The 23,085-nt window shown below is 36.2% G+C and overlaps 1 protein-coding gene across 2 annotated transcripts in view; it reads right to left on the bottom strand.

The window, feature by feature from the left end:
- Positions 1–2,456: 2,456 nt before the first annotated feature.
- NECTIN3 (nectin cell adhesion molecule 3) overlaps positions 2,457–23,085 on the bottom strand; it is a 71,557-nt gene continuing 50,928 nt past the window's right edge. Inside the window, exons 6-9 of one of the 2 annotated variants that reach the window (XM_054836858.1) lie at positions 17,466–17,604; positions 16,027–16,108; positions 6,369–6,431; positions 2,457–5,445 (exon numbers count right to left, since the gene is read on the bottom strand). In XM_054836858.1, the coding sequence (XP_054692833.1) occupies positions 5,272–5,445; positions 6,369–6,431; positions 16,027–16,108; positions 17,466–17,604 (458 nt within the window). In that variant the 3' untranslated portion in view covers positions 2,457–5,271. Of the gene's footprint in view, positions 5,446–6,368; positions 6,432–16,026; positions 16,109–17,465; positions 17,605–20,885; positions 22,865–23,085 lie in introns of those variants that run through there. The other variant, XM_054836849.1, reaches the window with a different exon arrangement.

Here is a 23,085-nt window from a genome sequence, read left to right as displayed (position 1 = left end):
AAGGATTTAGCCAGACACATCTAAATTATCAAGTTACATTAAGAGCAGTAGGAGTCTCTGATACACTGTCACAGGCACCACGAAGACTCAGAACCCACTAAAGGAAGGTTTTACTAAAACAGGAACAAATTTGGGTGCGGTGCAACAGCAAATATTTAAACTTCCTCCTCTGACAATCAGCATTAAAAAAGTTACTTCCTGTAAATCTGTTAGACTAATTATAATTTATCCCAGTGGAACAGTACATTTCCAGTTGGAATATAATAAATCTGTGGCTAAACTCAAATTAAAATGACTTTTTAGTATATTTAACATACTTTATGCATTCTGTGTGTAGCCCTGCAAAGTAAATTCAAATTCATCCAAACTGGTGAGCAAGCTGGAGTCTACTTTGTCTCCAACTCTGTCTCAAAAGAGTGAGCTAAATTCCAGTTGTACAGTCTTGATTACTAGTCACACAAAGGGTGGAAGAATCACAGCTTTACTTTTGGCTCTTAAGTAGAATTTATTTTCTACTGGCAGTTAAAGGGTCTAGATTTAGATACAGCACAAAATCAACTCAAGATCACAAAATAAGATGAGGAAAAGCTGCAGTGAGGGGTTGTCAGTGCAGCTTAAAATGCCTAACATATCTCTACTTTGCTTTCACATTGTTTGAATAATTATTACTAAGATTCACAATCTATTTTTTGTGCATTTTCACACAGTATCATTCAGCTAAAGGTATTAAGCTAACGACCAAGAACAATGCCATACTTTTCAATAAATACAGAAACATCAAATCTTTGCTTTCTGTCAGAAAGGAACTCTGGGGTTTATCAGAATTTTGAACCCGTATTTTTACAGGTAGGCTCCTTTACAAGTCCAGTTTTTTGCTAAGGATCAAATCATACACCTGTACTTCAAAGCAGCCATTGATACTGGAAGCAGAGCGCTGAACACCATAACCTAAAAGTTGCCTAAACTACAAAAGCCAAAGTTCTTCTAGAAAGCACTCTCCACTTGCATCCTTCCTTAGCAAAGTCCGTCCTGCGTAGCAATTTTTCACTACTCACAAATATTTTCAAAAGAGATCATCTCAGTTGCACAGCAAGGAAAAAAGGTTGATAGAAAATTCAGTGGTGTTAAAACCTAAGTCATCTACCTCCACAGGGGAATAAACAAAAAATTTATTATGCATTATCCTGTTGAGATTCAACCACTCTTCAGCTTTTGCTTTTTTCCAGTAGTCACCACCTTAACAGTTTACCATAACTTTTACATAACCTCTTACAACTTCACTAGAACATAACTATCATAACTTTCACAACTGGACTGGACATTCATGTCTTTCCACACCAAGCAGGTGGTTCTAAGTTTCCCCACCATTCAAAGAATCTACACCACCAGTTGCATAAAACCAGGTAACATTGCTTTGAAACACCACTAAAGATGCAGGCTAGCTTGTTTTGATGGCATGGGTAACATGCATTATAACCTTTAAGCAGCTTTGCTACTGGAATGAAATGTGCTCCCAAAAGCCAAACCAAATCTTCCAATACTCTGAGCACGTACAAGTGGTAAAAATCCCCAGGCCATCTCCCACCAGGCAACTTAACAGTTAAGAAATACCAAGGCCATTCCCTGCCCTCCTGAAATTTAACTCTCCCAGTAATTTCTGAAGCAACCTAAGTTGTCAAAACAATTTCATCTGCTCTGTTACTACAGCACTCACATACAGAGCCTTCAAACACCACAGTGGTTCAGACAGAAAGAGTATCTTTAGGTTCTGTGGCAAAGAAGTTACTATATTTTAAGCATTTATACAACATTACAGCATTCTGCACCCAAATTTGTATCACTCAGAGAAGTAAACAACAGTAACACTGCCAGAAAGCAGCTAAAGTTAAAAACTCTGAAGGTGAAAGCCTTCCCTTCACTCTTACCCCACCTTTTTATTAGGCTTTCCTCAAGATGGATACCCAATACATTAGATCATTTTGTGACCTAACAGCAGTAGTACTTAAATAATCTCTTGTTGTTTCCTTTTTAGTTAGCACATTTTCTTAGTTTTCCTTTGTATTACATCCTCAAACATTTTGGACATAGCAAAAAATTTTATATTTTCTGTAATTAGACTAGGGTGTAGAATTTAAACAGGAGCAGAGGAAAATTTATATCTATTAAAGCTGGATATGTAAATTACTACTCTTCCCCTCCATTCCTACATCCCTCAACGGTGATTCTGGGTGCTCAGTTTATATAAGCTCTGAATTTTCACAGAATTTTGTGACTGTCAAAAGAGGTGTTGAAAGGACATCTCATTTCAGCATCCCACACCACAGATATTCAGAAGTTGTAGTCAGGAAAAACACACATGCTCTGCATATATACAACCAGAGAGGAAGAAACATATCACCAGGTGGATGCATTTTCCATACCTTAAGCAATCTTAAATCTAAAGAACATATGAAAAGTTTCTATTTTGAATGTTTTTATTCAAATCAATATACAAATACAAACATTTGAAAATGTACAAAAATAAAAAAGGACATCTTCTACATCTTAAAAAAAAGCAGATCAAACTTACTTCTATACACGCACTCCTTTCTGTGGGAAATCCTGATCAGCAGACATTTTTCTGTTCTCTTCAGAGCATTCGATGCCAAATCCCCTCCCCCAAAATCCAGCCACACTTAAGTAACATTTCAAAAAGCCTAACACACTAAATGTCCCTGAACAGATTACAAAATATCATTTCTCACAGTTAATAACCACAATGACATATTTCCCTAATGACTTTAGGGCAAACTACATGCTGATGGATAGTTTTCAATTCAAGCTTTCTGTAGTTTGTTGATATATAACTCAGGCAATGTAATTGGACTACATTTTTATTTTTTAAGCTATTTTTTACAAATTCAAAAAAAGCAATTATAGCTTTGTTGATAGCATTCTTCCTTCCTCCCTCCCTCAAAGTTTCAACTCCCCAAACAAAAATGTATCTGCAAATAAGAATAAAAAGCAGTAGAAGAGGTCTGAACCCTAAATAATTGGTTTTTTACATCGTCTGCCAACATAAGAGGAACTGCAATGATCACCTGCTCAATATCACATTATACTAATAAATGTAGCCGAAGCATTACCACACCACCACTGTTTTCAACCAGCCCACAATGTATAACCAAATATTTTTTGTATGAACTTTTGCTCAGTGATATCGGTCAAATTATCTCAAGCAGTATAGTTAATCTCAATGTTCTGTCATTCTATTTGCTTTAACACTTGGCCAAGACACTGCCATCTTTTCATGTTCTGGCAATAGATGTTTTTTAGAGATGCAGTAATGTAAGGATAGATGAGGCAATGCTTGTGGAAAGAGGTAGCTATTTAAGCTGACAGTATTGGAAAAAATATTTTTGGGGCACACAAGCCCTTCTTTGGGGCTCAACTACAGAAGGAGGCTTTCAAAATGGAAACAGTTGCTCAATTTACATGAATGTGCTCAGTCCCTAACAGAAAGGCAAGTTGACAGTGGTTTAAAGGAAGCTCTTGAGAAACAGGTTCTCTCCAACCTTTTTCTTTGCCATTCCTTCAGCTATCAACTTCATCCACACCATATAACAAAGTTGCTTAGCAAGAGAACAGTTAATGTCTACTTGTACAGTGTCCAGAACATGGGCATCTAAGCCATAATCTTCCAGCTGCTACCTGTAACAAAGCAGAAATATTTACCTAGCCCTACTGTGGATAGGGATCTCGTTACCTGTACTATGATGGATACGAATGCAGGTTTTATAACAGCATCCTGCCTGCAGCACACTTAACTATACTAGCTTTCAGTTCTATTGCTTCTACAACTATGACTCTTCCCTCTGTCTGAAAAATCCAATCACCTGCAGAAGTAACATTTAATAATACTAATTCTGTATCACTAGCTAGTTCAGTATGACATCGCCATTCTTCTCAACATTTTGTCTTAAGATCGTCTGACTGAAAATCATTATTCTGTGCTTATATGTACAGAATACACATAAGTTTCTCCAGGAAATTTTAGTCAGTGTCTTATTTCTGCTGTCTTAAAATACTTTAAGATTGTCCTGTGAGCTCATTTCAGCACTAATACATTAGAGATTTTTTTTACTTGCTAAATATTTAATTTTTTTTACACCAAAGGAAAACTTATTTTTCTAAAAAGATCCTGAGCACATTTTTCAACCATTACCCCACACTCATAAAATTTAATGTGGAATACTGTTATAGCACTGGGAACATCAGGACATTCTCCAGTTACTTCACACTACTGGTTAAGATTAAAGGACAACGCTGAAAACTATTTGAAGTCTACTGAAGCCTTCCTTTTCTTGCTAAGGTGTAAGAACACATCACAGACAGTTTTACCACCAACTGAGAAGAAACCGAAGAACAAATGTATTTATTACCAAGCAAGACAAACTCTGCAACACTTAACATGGGAGTCATACTTGGAAAAGTGGCTAAATAGCAATTTGTAGGTAAGATGCAGTTACACGTAAGACACTTTTCAGTGTCAAGTTTTGTCTGTCTAGCCATCTACTTCCTGCAACTAAGTTTCATATAGACCTGCTGTGAGACTACAACCAGCAAGTACATCAACTGACAGCCAGGATCAATATCAAACAAGAAGTTTCTGATGTAAGGTAATTGCTTCACTTTTAACAAGGTGGGAAGACACACAACACAACATGCATTATGAAACAGCAAGTCAGTATTTGAGAGGTAGTCTAGTTGCTTATTTGACTGGGAGAGGTAGAACTAGTTGAGAAATCAATAGGTAAGGCCAGTCAAAATGATACTTATCCCAAGTTTTCTAGGACACAGAAAAATAACTCTCAGCCTGAGACTGCTTATGTTACCAGGGATTCAGTTGTCTTGCTCATATTTACTCACTTTCACATTGGTAAGTTTATTGTAAAATATCCATTCAGGGAGAGAATGCTCCCTGAAATAACCAGGGAAACTACATTTTGGCATGTGTCAACAAATCTAATTTATACGACTATGAAGGTTAATAAAGCTAAATGGCTCTCCTCTTTTGGCAGGTTGATATAACTACAAAAACAAATACATACGAAAGGCTAGAAGCAAATCTTAAATTCCATAGGGTTTATCTATATAAAATACTCACATGCAATTTCTTCCCACAGGAAAAAAACCCAATTATTTTAGAGATGAAAGTCAACAAGACATATTGGTCATACAGTCAGATATTAAACCCCTCGTATCTTAAAGTTAAAATATCCGGGTACAGAATCATACATAATGCTCCCTTGGATTGATGAAGACTCTTCCAGATCCCGAGTTTTGTGGGTATCTGCTGCTCCAATTTTTGTAGTATGTTTGCTGATAAACAGGATACATATGCTGAAGACCTTGTTCCTGTGGCTCTTCATCCTCGCAAGTAAGGTGCCTTCCATTCACAGCTTTCTAAACACACACAAGCAGCAATCAGTTCCATAGTTCATGTATAGAATCTGCAATTCCTAGTGTTGTTAAAGCTTTAAGCAAAATAAAAAGGTGCATCATCTCCAAAACAGTCCTATGAATCAAGAAATATGAACTTAAAAATTCCAGTCATTAACAGAGATGACAGAAGTGTGTCCTGGTTTCAGCTGAGATAGAGTTAATTTTCTTTCTAGTAGCCGGTATGGTGCTGTGTTTTGGGGTTAGGATGAGAATAATGTTGATAACACACTGATGCTTTTAGTTGTTGCTAGGTAGTTGTAGTGCCTACACTAAAAGTCAAGGACTCTTCAGCTTCTCACGCCCTGCCAGGTGCACCAGCAACTGGGAGAGCACAGCCAGGACAGCCGGCTCAGGCTGGCCAAAGGGATATTCCCTGCCATACAGATCTGTGCTCCGGATATAACTGGGGAAGCGAGCTAGGAAGTGAGATTGCTGCTCAGATTAGACTGGGCATCAGGTCCTTTTTTCTCCTTCCACATGCAATGAGCAATTGCATTTGTGCATCTCTTGTTTTATACATATTATTATTACTATTATTTTCCCCCTTTGTAATCCTATTAAACTGTCTTTATCTCAACCCACAAACTGAAGCATTTAAGAAGCAAATCAGAAAAAAAAACCCCATGTCTGTCAGCACTCCTGTGCTTTGTTATTCAACAAAATATGGAAAGCTATAGTGTTTATGTATTTAAATTTGTCAGCAAAACTAACTAGGAAATACAGGTTATTGAAATGATATTGACACTTTCCAATAGCAAACCCACACATCCAGCAGTTGAATAGGATGGACAAATATTTTGTTCTTCATGAAAGATCCTTATAAGCTTATTTTAAGGAACAAGATGAAATCAAAGCTTCAATGAAGAATTCAAGACATTATTTACCATGTGCTCCAAGTTTCCAACATCTTTCTCTCTGTACTGGCTTTGCAAAGCAAAATGTTCTTTCTGAAAGAAGAAAAGTTACAGTGGAAACAAGTCAAAATTCAACACTGCAGAAAAGGTTTGGTTTATACAAAAGTGCTAGTCATCACTAAATACACTCTGCCTTGTGAAGTGTGTTAACCAACTACCATTTAAAATACTACTTACAAGCTAATCTCTGGCAGAAAAAAGTGCTATTGTCAATTTACGAAGTGTTATTTACACATTTAATTTTGACTTTATTTAAGCACAAGCATGTTGGAGAAAGATTAAAAGTTTTATTTTAACATGACATTGATTTTAGATAAGCCACAGGTTAAAACCAAAGTAAAATCCAAAATCAGTTACAAAGTTTTCACAAGCATTATATGGATAAATGCTGAGTCTGATATTGCACGAAAGTATTTAACTGAAGAAGAATTACACTACTGAGAGTAGAAGGGTGTAGATGTTTGTTTCTTAATTCGGTAAAATTAAGCAAAGTACTTCCTACTGAAAAATTAAAAACTTCTAATGACACTATCCAAAACAAATAAAAGAAAATGTTTTTCAGTACAATTAAACTACTTTTATTTTTCCCTTATTAAAGCAGCATAGATATATTTACAACTTGTCTACTCAAGTTTGCTGACTGATTTTCCAACTGACAGTCCATGCTGCTTAGATGGTTTACTATTAACTTTTTCTATGAGGCTTAAAACCTACTTCAGAGGTCTAGCAAGGCCTAATAGCGAGATATACATCAGGAACTAACTGGCATTGTATTCACAGGACAGGGCAAGAGCTATCAGCAACCAAAATCCTCCTAAAAACGTACTGCATGAACACCCTACGTCTCAATGTTAACTGGAGGTCTGTTCCTACTGTTCAGTACAGCTTGCTAATAAAAACATAACCATATACAGCAGTAAGTTACTCTGCAACTCAAACAGGAGTCCACTGCTTGATTCATTAAGGCCATTAGTCCTTTGGAACACTGGCCATGTTAGAACAGGAAAAAACCCAACTTACCATCCAGCTGGGTCCTGCTACCTGATTCCCTCACTTACAGAAGTAGCCTTAGAAAGTCACATTATTCTGCAGTTATTTGCCCTTCATTGGTTCCCAAAAAATTATAGTTTTACAGACTGCTTAAGTTACAAAACTCATTAGGGCCACAGAGCTATTACAGTAACAAAACAAGTCTTAAAACTGACAGTCATACAGTAATCAAAGCATTTGAGAGGTGACTATTACTTAACTCTTCAGTCAGGTCTCCCAGAAACACCGTAATAAAAACAGGTTCTCAGGTAGCAGATAGTCATTGCTCTCTGCCCTTCTTGCACCTCTTACATTTCATAACAAAACTGTTCCCCTATGTACTGGGGCTCTGTGACAGCTTTATGAGCTAATGCAATTGAGCCTGAACACACATAGCAAACACCAACATTCTCAACAGGGTGAGTATGCTTTGACCTGACAGAAGTGCTTGTGTTAAGCCCTCAGCTTGAGAGAACCAACACATGTCAATAAAATTACAAGTGCATAAAATATATACATAACACAGACGTTAATCCTGTCCATTAGAATATATATGGGTTGAAGAATGAAGACGCAAAAATTCTAGATAGCAATTAGTACCTTAGAAAGCTCCTCTATCTTGACAGCTATATTACGTCTGGAACACCTGGTCGTTATTAGTACTATATCATGAGGAGGACATGTATGTCTTATTTAGTATATGCTTTACATATTAACAGCAACGAAAACCATATTCAAGTACACAAATGCTTCATAACCAGCTAGGGTAAAATCATCTAACTAAGAAATAATACCAGATGGAAATCTTGCTCATTGTACACATCTGAAGTTAGCTACGCACAGCTTATCTATAGTTAAATACGATAATGTGTGGTTAACATGCACATACAGAGGAAGTAACATTTATTGGTAGATAATATTGTTTGAAAACCAGCACTATTGGCATAAAAATCAGGACACTTACCGTGCTCTTGGAAGCTAGAAAAACATGGAAGAAAGGAACTTCTGCCAGAGTTCACCCAAACATTTGGCTGAAGTAGAATCACCCATACCTATATCTTGCCTGACCGGTGTTTGGAGATACTATTCAAAAGCAGCGTGGATGGCAAATAGCTTTCCCAGACAGCCTAATATCTTTTCTGTTCTTCTGTTAGAAAGCTTTTTTTTTTGGTCTTGCTAAAGGAGAACAAGTAGATTTCTGTTCTTCAAAATGGTCCTTTACTTGGTAGTAAGAACATCATGTCCTTCAATATTTCTTTCAGAATGGCCAATTGTTTCCTAAAGTCATAACTCATGTATCAATCATGACAAACATTGTTACAGTGCCCTGCTTACCTTCTGATATTCTCAGTGCTTAAAGTGGAAGTTCTGTCCAATCTCAAAAGGCAGACTACTACTAAATTCAGCAGCTGCTGGACAACAGGAATAGATGTTTATCCAATTAATTCACCACACTAATCCAATGAGAGACAAGAGGCATCTAGATTTTCCTCAGGTCCCTCCCCAGCAGGATTTTTACTGCTTGACTCATGATTTAACAGCAGCAGTCCTCAACTAAGGAGTTGTTTCCCCCCCCGCCCCAACTTAAAGCTTACTCTGTAAAGCTCAAGACCTCCAGTCCATTCCCTTCCCTCGGTCAACTTCTTTCTAAACGAAGAATTAACCCTCTACCAACCTCTGGGATTGTTTTGAAGAAGATTTCCAGAAGACAACTTCTGGAAAGCAAGTAATTCCTGTTTATATTGTGTAAAGAAGGTAAGTAAAAGGACTTTTCTTCATAGTAACATACAACTAAATGTATCTGGGTGAAGTATAAGGAGCCTTCAACGAGCAGGTATCAGATTTATTTGGAAAACAGACAACTCGGCAGCTTAATACTACTTGGTTTAGCTCCAGTCTGTCACTAGCCAATTTCACAGCTTTACCATTGCTTTGCCATCAGCAACCCCAAGGTGACCAAGTAGGCAAAAAGCTGCAATAACATTACAGCAGCTAAAGAGAAGAGGCTCAGGTATAGCCAAAGGGAACAAACCTGTACCTTGATGTTATGTAGTAACTAGTCTAAGAGATATCAGAGTGATGACTTGAAAGGCGAAGCTTTATGGACAAGCAGAACAGAGTCTTGACAGTTATAAGATCATATGACAAAATGGAAGACAGTGAATGAACATATGTTGCCTGTAACTGTTCTCCAAAAAGAGGGAGCAATCACTGCACTGCATTAAGAGCAACAGCATGAAGAAAAATCATTGATCAAGGCTAGCAAAGAACCATCACATCAAGATGAGTTCATTTCTATAACAGGGTTCATATCAGAATAAAATACAAACAGGCTACATCACATACAGTTCATAAACAAACCTACTCAAACTAAGAATAAGTAGAAAAGAACTTTCTTCACTCAACTCAAATAGGTCATCATTTTTGACACCTGCCTGCATACGTGAAGTTACTGAATATTTCCAAGTAATTGATAGTTACAGTGCTGATCAGCTTATACAAGCATCTTGAACATGCAAAATAAGTTAGAATTCGGACTAAGCAAAAGATCCCAGGCCTAGAACTCCCTCACCGATTTTCCTCTAAACACAAGCACAAAACAAGAGCAGAACATTGTGTCCTCAAGAGGACAGACAATACAGGAACCTTCCAAACAGAACGAACAGCTAAACTAAAACTCATTAGCTTATTTACAAAACTATTAATTACAATGCAACTTGTAATTTTGTGCTTGTTTATATACCTACCTCTAATTTGATTATAACTGGGAGACAAAGTACTATTATTTCAGGAAGAAATGCTTCCTTACTCTTTTTCTGGGGTCCATCTAATGAGTACACTGCACACATTAAAAAGTACATTTGCATGCATATTTTCAAATCCCAAGGAACTCAGTTATTTGTTAGGCATGTATGGTTTTAAATGATCTAAAGTAGTGGAAAGTATCTAAATGTTGCAAATTTTTTTGCCTTTTAACCTTAGCTTAAAAAAAAGCCCAAAACACAACACTGTACTATAACTATACATTTGCATCTCTGCAAATAAAGGTATTTTCTCCAGGGAAGATTTAGTGCAACTAAAAACACTTCCTCATGAGTAGAAAACCTTCCTACAATTGAGACAGCTCACTGTCAGAGGGGCCAGTTTTGATCCTAGTCACTTTATTTGTTATCTAAACCTTTTCCACATTTGTTATTCGGTTCAAGTTTCAAAGCAATTTTGAGTTATTTAACTTGTAACATGACCTGCAAATGCATTGTGAAACCAGTTTAAAAAATCATCTAGTGTTTTCTTTCTCCGCTCCTCCAGCAGTTCTTCTCCACCATCTTCATAGTTCTATTTTTCCAACTTTTCTTTGTCATGTTTTCTGTCTTGTAATTCCATTTAAATGTGGTTTTTTTTCCTCCACCCTTAAAGTCATACTGCTTTTGCTTCGAGTCCTAGAACACAATCTGCAGATCAATTCTGAGAATATGAAATTTACCCCTTACCAGAAGGGGACATTGCTCTTTCATACCTGAGCTAAGAGCATGAATTCACCACACAAGAAGGTGAAACACAGGTAGGGAACAATAACCCCTGCATCACCACCAAAGGCTAACACGCTGTGAGCAAAAAAAAAAAAATCTGCCTGCTCAAGAATTTTTACCAACAGTAGATTTAGACATGATATAGATAAACCGGAAATTCCAGTGGGTTCATTTATTCAATTAAAACTAGAGAGAAAAGAAATCCTATCACATGGCATGAAAACACAACACCTTTGCTAGAGAAAGGAGTTGTATGTTTTACTGCCATGGAGCAAGTGACAGAACCAAAATCATCAGGTTCTGTCAAAGAAAACTGGTGCTGAGCTACAGTGTTTCTCTGCAGGATGACACAGTATATCTGAGGTTTTGTGCTTTGATACAATAGTTTGCATTGTCTTACCTTTACATTTTGCAGTGTTTCATAGAAGCATTCAGTTTTACTCTAAACACGCTCCTTCTCAAAACAGTCACTTAAAAGCCTAAATCAATTATGTCATCAACATGTTCATCTTACATTTTCTCATCCTTTCCAATTCAGAAATCCCATTACAAAAGCGTCCAATAATAAAAAGCTTGTGCCTCATTCTAGTCCCTATCTGGTTATTTTTTTTTTTTCCATTGCAAGATCCTTTATCAATATAGACGAGTTTATCCATGCACATTTTGTGCTTCCTGCTATTCAACCTTGCTTGCCTAAACAGCTCTTCAGTCCAAGGCAAATTATAACAATAATGGTTCCTTTTTCATCAAGGAAGAGACATTCCCACCTGCATGAAGACCATTAGGAAAAGAACCAAGAGTGCAGGAGAGCCATAATCTAAGTGAATCAATGTTATGCTAGGTTTATGAGTACTGAGTGATCTTTTCAAATTAGATCCAGAAACATCGTCATTCAGTAAGTGGTGTTACATGGTTTTAACTGTGGTAATCCAATTTCACCATCATCTTTCCTGTTTTGATTAGGAATACCAATATTACCATTGAAGAGTTTTAGCATTTGACAGGGTTGCTTGGTATGAGGTATTCTTACAAATTCCAAGTCTAAAGTCAATCTTCTCATGGCTAGAATTACGTACTAGGCCGTATTTTTCTTCTCTGCTTCTATTCCCATTTCTACAAAAAAGTCCTATTAATTTCTGAATGTTTCAAGAACTCTGAACATTCATGCATTGCATTACACAAAACATTTCTTCCTCTTTCCATCAGAAGCATGCCAAGCTAGACAAATTCAGTTCTTTCACAACCTCAAAGACTGTTCATTTCAGTCATGTTTCTATGCAAGTAAAGTAGCTTGCTTCTTAAGAGAGATATTCTTTGAAATATAGTGAAGTAACTCTAATGAATCAAAGAATTGCCTGAATTAGTACCTCCTCTCCCACTCCTTTCATAAATATTATGCAACAGAGGAATTCCTCTTTAAGCCACTGGAATTCTTCCATTGCTCAACTTCCTCTTGATTTGCCTCAAAACTCAGTTGCCAAGCAGAGATCTCTCTCTCACCAAGGACATAACCTTCAGGCTGCTCACTGCTCTTTCACATTACATGCAAAAAATAATTTGGCTAACAGAATAGTATTTCCATGACAGTGATTCTTAAAAAACACCCAAAGCAATAGCTTTGTTGCTAAAAAGGTGATAAAGATGAACCTACAGTCTTCACAGTAAATAAAACTATTGACATTGTTATTTTTCCTTTGTTCCACTTACTATTCCTATGTTTTGGACTTCTGCCTCTCTCTTTTAGGGCCAGAAGTGAACCAGTTCTTCTCAATTCTTAAGTGATTCACAGGTGTACATAAATTGGTATCTGCAAATACCAGCGTAGAGATATTATGAGTACTCAGTTACATAGTATTTTTTACATACATACAAGTAGCTTATGATTTCACACTAGCACATAAAAGATCATGTTTAAAGTCTACTTAAAAACTTCCAAGTCTGAAGTAGTAACTATGAAAAACATTGGCAAAATTCTGTGATTCTATCCAACATTATCAAATGTCTGCAACATCCCCCTTCATTTTAATGCCAACAGTCATCTACTCAGATCTGGGTAAAATCTGGTTAAATTCTGACTGCTGGGACACACATAGGAGAATTTCAGTTTATTCAGTTGCATCTGGAATACTTCCCAAGATCCAAAAAAGCTACCATGACTTCAACAATAACCATACAGATGATTAAAAAATTTGCACATTACATATAACAACTTACAGAATCAGCTTTAATTGAATCAATCCACTGTCAATTCTCAGTGAGTATGCAGAAGACATCATTTAAGTTCATTCTCCTTTAACTTCATTTTGCACTTGTGTGGCCTATTATTTCCACTCAGATTGAACTTGGTCATCTATTGCTGTTGACGACGCAGCAACACTTGACTTGCAGTTCTTTTCAGTGTCACCAGAGCTTACATGTGAACTGTTTAGAGAGGCTCACCAGCATGCTTTGCATTTATAACTAGACAACACAGTTCAAACAGCGTTTGGAACATAAATTACACGGCATGTGGAGACTTTTAGTCAAACAGGACAAGACATAGTGACAGGCTGCTAACGTGCTTCTTTTACCTCTTCACAGCTATTCAAGTGTTGGCTCATTGCACCAAAACAATGCCACCAATCACTTCCTGGCTAAAGCTAGTATTTTGACACTTACTTCTATTAGATAAAGCAGAAGCTCTTGCCTCGAGCATAACAGAGTACTTATGTTGATTATAGGTAGTATCAGCTAGGAACTTGCCTCCAGCTCCAGTTCTTTTCAGCTTTGCAGTTTCACAGACAAGAAAAAGAACAGGTACACTGACAATGTTATGCCAATATCCACTATTTTTAAATAAAGCATAGCTAACATCTCGCCTGAAAAAGAACGAGATTTCTCATCCCTTTTCCAGAACAACTTAAAACTATGTTTATCCAGCTTGAGGGAAATGAGTATTCACAGCCTGTTTACCTTCTTTTCCCTATTTACAAAATATATTTAGATAAAACATTTTATTACATGCCCAAAGACTACAGTCACCTTCAGCTTTTCTTGGATCTTAAGTATTCATTAACAGAAGCCACAGTAAGCAAAAACAAGAAAGAATTCAAACAGAGTTCAGCAGAAGAAAACAATAAGGTATACACTTTGTGAGTAGTCCTGTAAAGGATGAATAATTGCATTTCCTTTTGTTGTCATTTTGCCATCTAGCAGCACTACAGATGCACAAATAACACAATAGTCCTTATCTTCTGATTCTGTAAGCAAAATAATCTTTTACCGTAATACTTAAAGCATAGGAATGCATTAGCAGAAACACAGTTCATCAGTATTACATTTGTTGAGTATTGTAGTGACAGAAGAAAGAGTTGCTACATAGTTGGCACAGAAAAACATTGTTTCTTTTGTGTCATCTTAGGTGTTATACTGCCTTCGAAATCAGAAAACAAAAACCTACCACACTTTTTGCCAATTAAGTGTTTTATACCTTCATAATGTTATAATCATCAGGGTGCTACTAAAAGTAGCAATAGATCTCAGAAGTTTCTGGCTTCATTCAGCAACAATATTTGCAAATATTAATGTAATATTTGTAACAATATTTTCATGCATTAATTTCATGAGAAAGAGGAAAACTTTTATCAGCAACTCGTATTTGATGAGCTTTAGTAACCAGTCGTCACATGAAGAAAATCTACAAGAGTGTTTTCAGCATTACTCCATCAAAATCCATTTTTGAAGATGAGCGAAGATTTTTTTCCTCTATCAGAAAAAAAGAGACTTCTATAAGTCCTTAAAGCTGCACAGCTACACCGAAGTATTGGAAAAACAGTATCTGTTACAAACAAATGATTGCCTGAATTACCTCAGTCTTGTGATTCAGCACATCAGTGGTTAGAATCGTATTATTTATACAAAGCACTGAAGAAGGAACAAAAATCCCATTAACAACAATTATAATCTAATTCTCACCAATACTGATAGGTGATTAAAGTTTTCTTCAGTGTAAGCAGGAATCTAAAAAAATCAGAGTGACTGATTTAATATACACAAAAAAACCATAAAATAAGACTTTAGGGGCTGTAGTCAGTATCTACAGTTTTCATGACCAGACTGGTTTATTATAACAAAGTGTAATAATCAATTCTGCTATCTGAAGCTATGTCCCATAAACAAGTCTCTTCTATGTTGCATAGTGCAAAAGAAGCCTTCTGAATTCACCTGGAGTTTCACAAGCAGGCCAAACCAGTGCAAAGCCATGCTGTAGCTAAGGGCAGCAGTCCTATCCCTCCTTGCTTCCCGCTTATTTTAACTGTCTCTCTTGCTAGAATTAGCTTTCCAGTGTATAACCTCAATGATCCTGTTATATCAAGTTACACTCACACAAACACTAAATGCTGGTAAGGAACCTCATTGCCTACTGCTGTCTTGTTTGGACAGCATCACTTTAGATTGCATGAAGCTACCTGTGAAAGCGTACTAAAACTTCAATTACTTGTCACAGAATTAGTACAGAGTCTCTTGTTGCTGATAAATTAAAAAAAGAGATAAAATTAGAAGTTACATAACCACAAACATTTAAAAGTGATTTAGTAATCTTCACTGGGAATCAAAACCATATTTCGGTAGATTAGCCATGCTAAAACCCAATATATACCCACCACTCAAACCTAACAGCATAAGAGTGGCAGTTGTAACTAGCAAAGATGATGATGTTGAAGTCACTTGTTAAGTTTACCAAGTATATTTGTTCTCCCATATGAAGATTATTTTATAAAGCCATGTATATTCTCTTAATCACCACACAGTTTCAACTATAGCTTTTTCTGCTTCAAGAGGAGCAGAGTCTGCCAAACACTATCAGAGATACAAGAAGGATCTATCTACCAATTTCCTGACCTTTGAAGATTACTTTAACACCAAGGACGTAAGATTCAGATATCACATATATAGGGAAACATCTCTTGGTTGTGAATCAACAATCGAAAAACTCCATACATTACCAGGAAAGCAAAATCAGACTAAATTAACATAATAACAGAAAGTTAACACTTTTCCTACCTCAATTAACATACATAATCACTTACCTGAAGCATAGCTTCTTTCTGTGGCACAGAGGATGGTCTCTCCTCACATGAGGATGGTTTGTGAGTGGGTGGAAGATCAATCCTGTAGTAAAAAAAGAATGAAATATGACATGCCATGTTTGCAAATTCCAACTGAACAGTCAGATTTTATTTATTTTAGGTGCAAATCATGCAAAACACACTCAGGGAAACACAGCTTTCGGTCAATGACACATATATGGGATATTGTAACATTAACGTACCCACCACTGGCAATAATTCAGGCACGTGCTTGTCTACAAGAGCACTGCCTATAATTTGTTAGTTATCCTATATTAAGTAGGTTGAACTCTCTCCCCCCTGTTCCCCCAACTAACTAAGATTAGGGAATACTGTAATCATAATTTCTAGGTTATGAGATATAACTCTAGCAACATTTACTACCACAGCCTTTCTTTGAACAGTCTTCGAGAAAACCTTACAACCAATGCAGTTTTACAGTCATGCAAGACTTCTCTACCATAACTTTCTCAGGGAAAGTAAATGGTTATAAAGGAAATAGAAAGTTTAAGACTATTCATATAAATATACTTCAGCTACAGAATTTAAGAGAAATAAACCAGAAAACAGTATTTCTAACTGTTAGAAATTACTTGGTTCTAAGAAAACCGTTTACTCCTTGCTACCTCAAGAGATTCAAATGCCAAAACTTGTTTTATGCTAAATGCTGTTATTTTATTCTGCTCCTCATTAAGTATATACAGACACAACAGACATTTTCATTCTTCATTCAGTTTAAGTGTTAACTGTATATAGCACGTGTGAAAAGACTTATATTTACAGATATTCATCATCACTTCTTATACATGTTCCAAACAGGATCTAGACATCATCCACTTTGACAAAATCTTTTCAAACTTTTGTTTGCTTGGTTTTTTTTGGCCACATTGGATGCTTAAGAAAAGTAAACTGCATGTCTGTGCCAGAGACTTGAAGAAACAACCAGCATTCCAGAAAGCACATTAAGTCAGTCATTTCTAAGCACATATGTCTGTGGGTGCTTGCTTAATTTTAAATACTGATCAGGATAAATCTTAGCGGACTTTCACTTCTGTAAAGCATGGTCAATTTGCTCTCATGTTAGACCTAAAGTTATGATAAATTAATAGTCTGTGGCATCAGTCAAGATGGACCTCTCCTCTGCCCTCCAGTTATATCGATGAGCAGTTTTCTTTCAAACAAGACTTTTAAAGAGACATTACCTCTGAAGTCATTCTGAGCTTCCTAATTTCTTTTTCAGAAATGCAAGTGATTTCACGTTTGTCTACTCTGAAAATATAGCCCTGAAATTATGACAGCTTCAACAGCTTCTAAGGAAGCTCAGACATTTAAATTCCTGTACAGAATAAATGCTTTCTGCATATTGCTTTCAGTTAAAAAAAAATCCAACACATACTCACACTTTGTCAAGATAGGATGGCCTTTTTTTCCTTGGGGTCAGCAGCACTGTCACAAAGATGGTAATGATAAAAAGAGCAAGGACTGCTCCAATCACAGCCCCTGCTACAGCAACAGAAGATGTCTGCTTAAATGGCATATCTGCAATGTGATAGCATAGATTACAACTTTAAGAAGTTCACATACTTTCAATACTCAGATAAGGTATTTCAGCATTGCTCTGAGAAACGTTTCTTCCTTCATGACCAGACAGCCTTGTCCTGCACTAGCACTCTTGGCTCTGGTCATGCAATTAAAAAAAAAAAAAGGTTTAAGAGAGCTCAGGAATCATTAATATAATTTCAAAAATTTCATTGACTACTTTTTATAAAATACTAACTGCATGCTTTTATTTTCAATTTCAAGGCAAGATGAAGTTAGAGAACACATGCTTCACACTTACATGAGCAAACGAGGTGTTAATTCAAAAAGCTAGACAACTATGGCTTTATTGGCAATCTTTCTTTAAAGCCACTGAAGTCTGCAGAAAGGAAAACGGGAAACTTAAAATCAGGGGAAGAGAGCTAGGAGCAATGAACATGCAAGCTCACTAATACTTTGCTTACACTTAAAGCAACCCCTAAGACCATTTATCATCTCTAGGACTTCACACTTCAAGCTACAAGAAAGTCACTTTTATAAATAAATTTTAACAAGAGAAGAGAAAAGCTGTTTGTTGGGTTTTATTTTTTTTTTTTTAAAAAGCATTTTTCTTTTGACCTCGGCATTGTCAGATCCGATGTTTAACTCATACTGAATTAACACCCTTGTCAGTCTTCAAATGTCATCCATTTCACTACGCTAGGAATTCAGAAAGTTTTAAATCTCATAAAGCTCTGAAATCTGTTAGCATACTTTAATTCAACATCATCAATCTCAGTGTTTCAACCTTGCAACAAAAGGCTTACCAAAAAGTTGCACAATTGGAATAATTCATATTAACTTCACTAAAACTTTTACCTGTAAAATATAGGTAGCATATAGAAATAATGCTTTGATCTACAGTGATTGCTGTTACCTTTCTGATCCAGTGAAGGAGTTTAAAATTAACACAGCTCTATACTTCTAACATTCCTAATGCAGTTTGAGCTATTTTTCTTCGGAGATAATCATATAGCATGTTTATCCAAACACCACACAACCATGCTCTATTTAATTTCTTACCAGAAGAAATTTTAGGAGCCTCCCTAGCTATATATACCCAAACCAACTATCTACTCTGTTTTATCAATTACTCATAAATCTAATGCTGTGCAGGAAAGCTGGACAAACATCTTTTTCTCATATCTTTTTTTGGGGGGAAAAACCCCACCCAAAATCAAAACAAAGCCACCTTATTTCCAATCTGCTAAAAGGATTCCTGTCCTCCCGCTGCATATGAAAGACCTGACAGCAATACTCCCCTGGGATCACTCCTGCAAGTATGTTTAAGTAGACTGAACAAAACTGAAATAAGCATTTTTTTCTTGTGACTTCCTTAAAGTTAAGCAATAAAGTAATAGGTTAACAACTTGCAGGAAGCTAATTCACTCCAGAAGATCAATGTAACATACCACCTTCAGTGATTGCTGTTCTATTTTACAAAACAGCTTTCTTGGCATAAGCCAAGCCTGTCAGCACCCGTCTATATATGTAAGAACCATAATTCCCATTTTCCCTGAAGAACGGGCACATGAATTAGTAGAAGGCTTGCTTAACTACTGCCTTTTAATCAGCTTAAGTTTCAGTTACACTGGGTGCCCTCTTGTTTAAATGAGAAAGTTGCAGGTAGCTAATACACACCATTAGGTCCAGAATTCATGAAGACACTTTGGTCTTGTGATTACAATGCCACCAGAAGAGTTTGACTGTTTCATACTGTACTAACTTTACAGTGCCTTTTTTCCTGGTAAATTCTGCTATAATATTGAAACATACTGAGATGACAATAGCCACCCATTTACCTCTGAACACCAGGAAAAACAGCAATATCCCAACAAGTGTAGCAACACAGAGAACTGAAAAGAAGTGCAATTACTACAGGGCTCACTTAATTTGCTTTTTTGAATTGCTTTGGCAAATAAGTAGGCACAAAAATTCTATCAGTCTAACCAGAAGAATGATCAGAAACTTGGACTACCATGCGAAACTAACTAAGACAGAGAGCCTAAGATGCATGGTACCAGCTACACAGCATTTGAACCACCAGTTGGTCAGAAATAGACAGGAGTTGATTCACTCCAAGAAATACAGTTAAAGAAGAGCTACAGCAACTGAAAACAAAAAAATATTTAGGAATGTGAATCCTAGACAGTGTAATCAGCTGCACTTAAAGTGAAACTGTTTGGACAGCAGCTATCCCTATTTATCATTCTCAAGGTTCACACTTTTTAAAATAGTTTCTAGAGACACATATTTTATAAGCTTAGGGTCTTCGAGAGGAAACGCTAAATAGCCCATCTTATACAGCTTAAATACTCCAGTTCCTTCTATCCAACTTCTGGTTTTATTATGCTTCTTCATCTTCAATTTGAAGAATATATCTGTCAAACATTTTTGAACACTACCTATGTTCCAGAACGTAATAAAAAGTTTATTCACACAACAGCCATTTGTACTTACAATCAATTCTTTTTACAGCAGACATAATGTACAAAACATTGCAACACGCATAAACCCTATCCCTATGATCAACTTCAACTCCAAAACATTTCAACTTCTTAATCCATAGGAATTAAATATATATATATATATTTAAAATTCAAAACAAAAAATCCACAGAGACAAAAGCAAGATATCCCATGTGGAGAACAGGTTTATGGTTATGTTTATTTCCAAGTAACACCATCTTTTAAAGATGATATATCAAGTATTTCTTTATTTGAAGAGAGGTATGATCTCTTGATTCCAGAAATAATTTGGATCAGAATCTTCTGCTAGAAATTTAACTCCTTTCCTTGTGTTTGCACTCAAACTACTGAGACATACAATATCATTTGCTATTGTTCTTGAGACTTTGGTCAATCATGTATCAGAACTCCATTAATCCAAACATGAACTTAAGTTGGTTAGGGATGCTTTGCCATTTGAATTTCAAATAAAGCTGTCGTCTTAACTTTTTTAAAGACATGCAGTCATAGGCAATCACAGTGTATTGTCTACAATGCTCAATACAACTATTTTTGTGAAGCTCTAAATGCTGTAAGCTACCAAAGATCATGAGGATAGTAAAGAACTTCCAGCATGAATGCTCATGAAGCAGCCATAATTACGCAGCCTATTTTAAAGGTAGCAGAGATTTTTCCCTTTTCAGGTTTCAAATACTAATGGTGTTATCAGCTTCATTTTCTCAAGCTAAACACTTAAAAATGGCACTTCAAAATATCTACTCTTCTAGTTATGAATTTATTGTTCTGTAATTAAAGTTATTTCATTCCTCCCTACATAATCAGCAGAATTAGTTTGGTGAACCTGCTCAAAGTAGAACTACTTCAGATGTCAAACGAGATGTCCTACATACAATGCATACAATGTCATTTTAAAGAACAAGAACATGTTGTTAAATCAGCATCGATTATTTGCAGGGAAAAAAATCCACTGTGGTAGAGAGACTGCACAATTTCTCTAAAATCCTTCTTCAGAGATTCTGTAGTTGCAGCATCGGAGAGTGTGTTTTCACTATATGAAGTAGCAATGCAAGTGTCCACTTCCCTACTAATCATCTGAACTTCTAGTTACCCTCTTCAAAGCAAACATTGTAACTTTTTCAGAAGCAGCGTAAAACCGCTGTTTTAACTTCTGGTCACAAAAATTCTAGTAAATGCTTTGACACCTCTTAGCATGCTTAATATTTATTGGCACCCAGGAGAATAAGCAAATTCAAATTAGCCTCCAGCTTTGAAATCTATTAGAGTTTTCTTAGTTACGTCCAATTCTCCAGTTTTCAAATTCAATTGTAAGATTGCCACAAAACTTCAGAAACAGGTCTCTCAAAATCGTACCCTGTGTACTTGCAAAAAGAGCCTCGTAATGAGTTTTGACCTCCTGCCAATTACAGGCCTAACAATATCTTACCATATGTATATATACACACTAGCATAAGCTTTAGAAATCAATGACTATAAAAAATAATTTTTCATCTTATTCAAAGACAAGCCTTTGACCTGTTTACACAGTTACTCCTCAAAATTTTTTTCATAAGTTAGTTTCAGTGCAATGACTTCTTTTAAGTACATAGTTACAAGAAGGCTCATTAAAATGCTAAGAGGTATTCATTTTTGTGCAGAAAAACCTAAAAATAAAGCTTTGATTCTGCTGTAACTCTTTAATTGGTAAAGTATTTGCTATACAGAAGCATTAAGTTTACCATGGATGGTATCTAGACTGGAGTAATTCACTTAATCTGCAAAGTAAATGCCCCAGAAGATTATATTTGATCATTGCCTTAGGTAAACTTTTTAAATCAGGAGAGCCAAGACAGCTACTTTTTATTCTTAAACAATTTTGAATGGCAACTTTAATTTAGCCTTTTTTTACCTCTGACATAGACCAATATAAGCACTCTGCATTAAAACTCAAATCTTAAACAGTAGTACAGCATTGGGAAAAAAGCAGCTCAAATACATTTTCCCCAGATTGAATATTTCCATTTGTCAAGCCAACAATATAAAAACCCTTCAAAAAAATCAGTTTCAAAAAGTTTATTCCTCCTCTTGTGTAAGTATAAACAATCTGAAAGTGATCAGCCAACAAAATGAACTGTAGGTAACATGTTTAGTTTTCAGTGGTTACTACACATACCACTCCCTCCGAGATATTACCGAGCCATCTATGTGAGAAACAAAGTCTTCTTCATTGTCATCATAACATTCACCACCCATATACTTCATTCCCAATGTTCCACCTTCATAGTAATCCATTGGTCTTTCATAACGTTCCTGGTACCTGTTAATATTGTCTATATTGTTCCACTCTGTTTTTTCAGGGTCTTCTAAATAATCTTTAGATATTAAGCTGTTCATTGGATGCTTTATTTCTTTTTTTATACTGTCAGGGTAAGAATCCACATCATCTGACTGAAGAACATCTATTTGAGACTCTTTTTGCATATCTGATGGTGGAATGTAGTTCTTAGCAAAGTAGTCACCACGGAACGTCCGTCTTCTCCTATAGCAGATAACTCCAACCAGAACACTGACAAGTATAAGGAAGAGCGCCCCACCCACCGCACTACCGATGACGGTACCCCAAGAGTCTTCCTGCATTGCTGGCAAGGTTGATGTTGGGAAATTTATTATTCTAGGTTCTGTTGCTAAACCTGTGATGCCATCAGTCGAAGGATGCCAGGGGACCGTGGGCAGTCGAGTGGTAGTAGTAGGAGGATCTAATGGAAAGAGCAAAGAAGTAGACAAGACACAGAAAAGGCACAGAATGTCAATGCAAGCTAAATCAGTTAAGGGTTTATAAGAAAGCAAAGTTGATGGGTATGTTCTACAAGAATAGTTTTTCATTCTCAAGTTCATGGCATTACAAGAAGTCTTACACTTTCCACAGGCTTTGAACTAGCTTCATTACATGTGGTTTTGAGCTATGCTTGCAGCAGGA

The sequence above is a fragment of the Grus americana genome, chromosome 1 (genome assembly GCF_028858705.1).
Source record: "Grus americana isolate bGruAme1 chromosome 1, bGruAme1.mat, whole genome shotgun sequence".
NCBI classification, from domain to species: Eukaryota; Metazoa; Chordata; class Aves; order Gruiformes; family Gruidae; genus Grus; species Grus americana.
This window is presented reverse-complemented; position numbering and strand designations above follow the sequence as displayed.